This window comes from Penaeus monodon, chromosome 16 (assembly GCF_015228065.2).
Source record: "Penaeus monodon isolate SGIC_2016 chromosome 16, NSTDA_Pmon_1, whole genome shotgun sequence".
NCBI classification, from domain to species: domain Eukaryota; kingdom Metazoa; phylum Arthropoda; class Malacostraca; order Decapoda; family Penaeidae; genus Penaeus; species Penaeus monodon.
Window position 1 is genome coordinate 49,947,670 of NC_051401.1, and position 5,157 is coordinate 49,952,826.

Consider the following 5,157-nt stretch of genomic DNA (forward strand, 5'->3'; position numbering starts at 1 on the left):
GTCTCCCTCTCTCCTTTGTTCTCCCTCTCCCTCTCCCATTCTCCCTGTCCCTGTCCTTGTCCCTCTCCCATTCTCTCCCCCTGCCCGCCCCGGATTCCCCTCCCTAACAGGTGTCCCAGGGGCTTCCGGAGGCTTCCACGACGCAGGTGCGCACGACCACCCATACCTGACGAAGCCCCACGCCCTCATGTCCGAGATGATGGAGCGCCACGACGATTATTACAAGAAGCATTTCGTCCCGTCCAACGCGAGGGGCGACTCAGATAAAACGGAGAAACCAAAGAAAACTGGACGAAAATTCGAGGGGTATCTTATTGAAGAACCGACGCGGACTGCTAACCATTTTAGCTTTAACTTTGGTGACAGGATATTCTAGGTCTCTGTATGTTCGCAGTAAGTATGGTTAGGATTTTATGCAGGAATGCTAGACACATAATCACTCTCCCTCTTTTTCTTTCTCTCTAACGCCCCTTATACATAGACAGATGCATGCATCTGTCTACACACACACACGCGCGCGCGCGCACTTATAGACAGATAGTTAAAGAAAAATATAGGTAGATAGATTGACTGACTGATAGATATGCATCAACGCAGAAATGATGAAATCATGCATGATTTTTCTCTTGGTTTCTAATACTTGAGAATACCTATCGATTTTGTTTCTAGAATGTAATCCTTATGTTGTTGTTGTTTGAATTACTTAATAAAACGGGTTGGAGGAAGGCTCGGGAGACCTGGATTTTTGTACACTCATGATAAAAGAAAAAAAATATCTGGTTTAAATCGTAAAACAACTTTTGTTTTGTTTTATTCCAGTGTTTTATTTGTTATTTTGTGTGTTATAGATATTTGTATGTTACTGATTGAATAAATTTCTTCGGATAATTTGTGTTTTACACGTGTATAGAAATTAGTAAAAAAAATCAAGAAAAGGAGAGGGATATTGGGATAAAGGGAATGATAATAATTCTAATTTCTTATTTCTTGTTCGTTTTCACGTTCTCTTTCACCCTTCCTATGTCTACTTTCCATTTCGTCTTCCCATTCCTCATCTCTCTTTCTGTCTCTGCCCCTCTTTATCCCTTGTTCTCTCTCTTCTCTTTACAACCCGTCTGTTTCTCTCCTGTTCCAATCTTGTCTCTCTCTCTCTCTAATAAGCATCTACCTTCAAATAATAATTTTAGAAACATTCATCCTAGAAAAACGTTTTGACTCATGATATCGGTTACTTTTATTGCCTGAAAATCACAAATGTCGAGAAATAATTTGTTTGGTTCTAGAATTCTAAATATTATGAATTCTAAACATTTGTATCAATAATGCACGTGCATATAAGAATGTATAAAATGTGTGCGTATGTATGTATGTGTGTGAATATACATATATTATTTGTGCGTCGGTTTATATGGTGTGTGTGTGCGCGTGTAATCGGAAGAGAAAACCGAAAAAGGCGAAGGAAAATTACATGAAAACCACCAACTTTATAGTGAAATTTTATTCCACTTAATTTACATAAAGATTCCACTTGAACCTCAATCTTTAACAAATAAATGCACACTTTGTTTCATGTAAACTGTTCACAGTGATATTCGAAAAAATCTTGAAAAAACATCCGCGCACACTGGGCTCTCGACCGGCAAATAACTATTCCTAATTATCATTGGTCAAACAACTTCATTACAACATTCAAGTTTAGAAAAAAATTATCATATAAGTTTCAACATCCAACTCCCAGCACCGAGATGCCATCGGTCGCCATCGCCGAGTGTGGCAACTTCAGCATCTGCAAAGAGTCTAATATCAAACACTCTTTTATTAAAGGGATATATCTTTTTTTTCTCCCCAAAAATGATGAGCCTTTATTCCCACGAGAAGAGAAACAGAAAAAGGATAAAGAAGAAATTGAAGACGGAAACAAAGATCCCCCTCCCACCCTCCCCCCCTTTACACAGAAAATGAGATAAAGAATGCGGATTTCCACATTTTAGAAAGTAAGAGAAATACTATCAGGAAGGAGGGAGGGGGAAGAGGGGGGGAAGAGAGGAGGGAGGGGGGGGGGCAAAACTATATAGATGTTAGCGAAAACATAAATAACATTTGGCTATGTACACTGGGGGGGGATAAACTGGTAGATACCCTGTAGAACAAATTCAAGCTCATCATCCACCGCACGCACTGGGGGGAGGGAGGAACGGAGGGGGAAATAGAGGTTATGAGGATGCGGAAGAGGAGGAAGAAGGGATAACTGGAAGAAGAGAAGGGGAAGGAAACCAGGAATGGGGAAGGTGACGAGGCGGAGGGGGGGGGCAACGTCAAGGAAAACGGGGAAAGGGTGTGACGTCATCAAGACAATAGGCGTTTTCCTATTGGAGACGGGCCGGGGTGGGGCGGGCTAGTAAGAGAGGAGCATCTAAAGAGATGAGGATATCGTATAAATGAGCTATCTAGTCCTTCAAGAGACCAGGTTGTACTTTCATACCCTCGAGTAAAATACCTAACAATTCCTTGTCTTATTTTTTTTAATCGTTTTTAAACTTTTTTTGTTTTAACTATCACATACTGGACAAATGGGGGTTCTTGTGGAGGAGTTGCACTCTCCCCACGCGGGCGGCGGCGCGGGCGGGCGGGCGGGCGGGCGGGCGCCCGAGGGCAGCCGAGGCCCTCGCGCCGCCGGCTTCGAGTCCCGGCCTGGAGCCTTCTACGAATATATTTGGTGTACGCGCAGTGCAGCGCTAGGACCACTTCGAGGAGTCCTTACCGATTCACGAAATCATAATAACAATAAATAAAATAGAAAATAATAAATAACAGCTAAGAAACTTCGTTCCTTTCGTCTTTGTCATCGTCGTCGGCGTCGCCGGCGTCTCCCGGGACCGCCATGAGCCTCGAGCGTCACCAGAGGTCGGTCCGCAGACGCAGCAGCACCGGGCACGCGCCGGGGCTTGGCACCGCCGCCCCGGCGCCTCACATCTCCTTGGCATCGTTGCTGGAGGCCGACAGCCCGTTGGCGGAGGCCGCAGCGCCGTCGGCCGTGTCGCCGTCGCAGGCGGAGCAGGGCGAGGCGGGGCGCGTGTGGCCCGCGTGGCCCGCCAGGAGATGCTGCGCGGGGCCCAGGGCGGACAGGGCCGGCCGGCGGTGGCTGCGGCGGGGGAGCTCGGGGAAGCTGGCCACGCACTCGCGACAGCTGCCTTCCGCTGCCTCGGGGTGAGACAGCACGTGGTTCTCGAGCTCCGCGCGGAAGAAGAAGCGCTGGTGGCAGTGGTGGCAGTCGTAGGGGCGCGCGCTGAGCCCGTGCTCCACCATGTGCTGCTGCAGCCGCGAGGCGGTCGTGAACACAGACGAGCACATGTAGCACGTGAAGCTGCCGCAGCCTTCGAACGTGTGTTCAATGAGGTGGCACTGGAGGCGCAGTGGCGTGTCGAACGTGGCACGGCACAGGTGGCACTCATGCACAGAGCCTTCGTGCAGAAGGTGCGATGCCACGTGTGCCTCGATCTCTGCCTCGGAGGCAAAGCTCTCCTGGCATTTAATGCACTGATATGTGCGCGAAGATGGTGCCACTGAACGCCCATAGCCCTGTTGCTGCTGCTGCTGGTGCACCGCCGCGTGCGCCTCTGCCTCCTCCATGGTCTCCAGCTTGAGGTGGCACTCGGGGCACCGCAGCGAGGGCGACTGTCTCGGACTGCTGCTGCCGCGGCTGCTGCTGCTGTTGCTGCTGGCGGTGGCGGCTGCACTGGAGGCCGTGGTGGTGATCATGGAGGCAAGGGACACGGGCTGCACAGGGTCAGAGCTGCTGAAGGGGCCGCTGGAGGCCACAGAGGCGGCGGCGGCGGCCTGGGCAGCCTGCGCCGCGTGGAAGCGAGCGTGCACACTCACCTCCATGTCGGTGACGAGCGTCTGGCGGCAGACGACGCAGGGCTGCGGCAGCGGCGCCGGGTGGTGCTCGCTCTGGTGGCTGCTGAACTGCTGCTCGGACGTCAGGGGCTCGCGGCACACGGCGCAGGCGCTGCCGCTGACCACCTTGACGTGCGTGAGCTTGTGCTGGGCAAGGAGCGCGGCCGAAGGGCACAACTCGTCGCAGATGTTGCACTTGTGGCGCCCCCCGGAGCCCTGGTGCGACTTCATGTGGGCTTCGAGATCACTGCGCGACTTGCAGGCCTCGCTGCAGTAGGCACAGAAGAGGCTGAGGGACGCCGCCGCCACCTTGGCGCCCGCGCCGCCGGCCCCGCTCTTGATGTTGTGCGCCTGCTTGCGGTGCGCCAGCAGCCCCGAGTCGCTCGAGAACTCGGCGTCACAGATGTCGCACTTGAGCTCCTTCTTGTGCGGGCTGCGGCGGGGCTTGGCCAGGTTCTCGGGCTGCGGCACGTTGCCGTTTAGCTCGGAGTTGTGCTGCGTCTGCATGTGCTTGTCGAGCAGGAACTCCACGTGGAAGGCGTCGTCGCAAAGCGTGCACTGGAACTGGCGCTGGTGAGTGGCCACGTGCGCCGCCAGCTCGGCCTCCGAGCTGAGGCTCAGCGTACACAGCAGGCAGCGGTACGACCCCCCCGGGCCTCCCAGGCTGCCCGCCCCTGGCCCCGCCTCCCCCACGCCCAGGCCCCGCCGCATGTGGCTCGCCCGGATGTGCACCTCGAACTCGGACTGCGACCGGAAGATGAGCGAGCAGCGCGTGCACTTGTGCACCTTGCACTCGTTGCTGTGCTTGACGGCGAAGTGCACCTGGATGGAGACCTTGGAGTCGAACATCTCCTTGCACAGGGCGCAGCGGTAAAGGTGGTGCGCGTGGATGTCCATGAGGTGCTTCTGCAGCTCATCCGGCTTGGGGAAGAGCTTGAGGCAGGCCTGGCAGCCGTATTCGGTGGCCGTGGCGCCCAGGTGCGTGGCCAGGTGCGCCTCCAGGCCGGCCTCCGAGCTCAGCGGCAGACGGCACTCGGGGCACGCCATCCCCGCTGCGCCGCCGCCCGCCGTGGCCGCCGCCTCCACCCCCTCCAGGTGGGTCTTGAGGTGCCTGCGGAAGGCCTCGAAGTTGGTGAAGGGCGCGTTGCACTGGCTGCACAGGAGCGTGGAGGCGGGCAGGTCTGACGGCAGCCCTTCGTGGCGGGACTTCTTGCTGAGGTCGGTGGGCGTGTCGGTGGGCGGCGAGGGCGGCCGCTTGTT

The 5,157-nt window shown here is 54.4% G+C and overlaps 1 protein-coding gene across 2 annotated transcripts in view; it reads right to left on the reverse strand.

The window, feature by feature from the left end:
* Window positions 1–1,483: 1,483 nt before the first annotated feature.
* LOC119582906 overlaps window positions 1,484–5,157 on the reverse strand; it is a 33,104-nt gene continuing 29,430 nt past the window's right edge. For both annotated transcript variants that reach the window (XM_037931417.1, XM_037931416.1), the window contains exon 8: window positions 1,484–5,157. This exon is cut by the window's right edge and continues 353 nt beyond it. In XM_037931417.1, coding sequence (XP_037787345.1) covers window positions 2,968–5,157 — 2,190 coding nt within the window. In that variant the 3' untranslated portion in view covers window positions 1,484–2,967.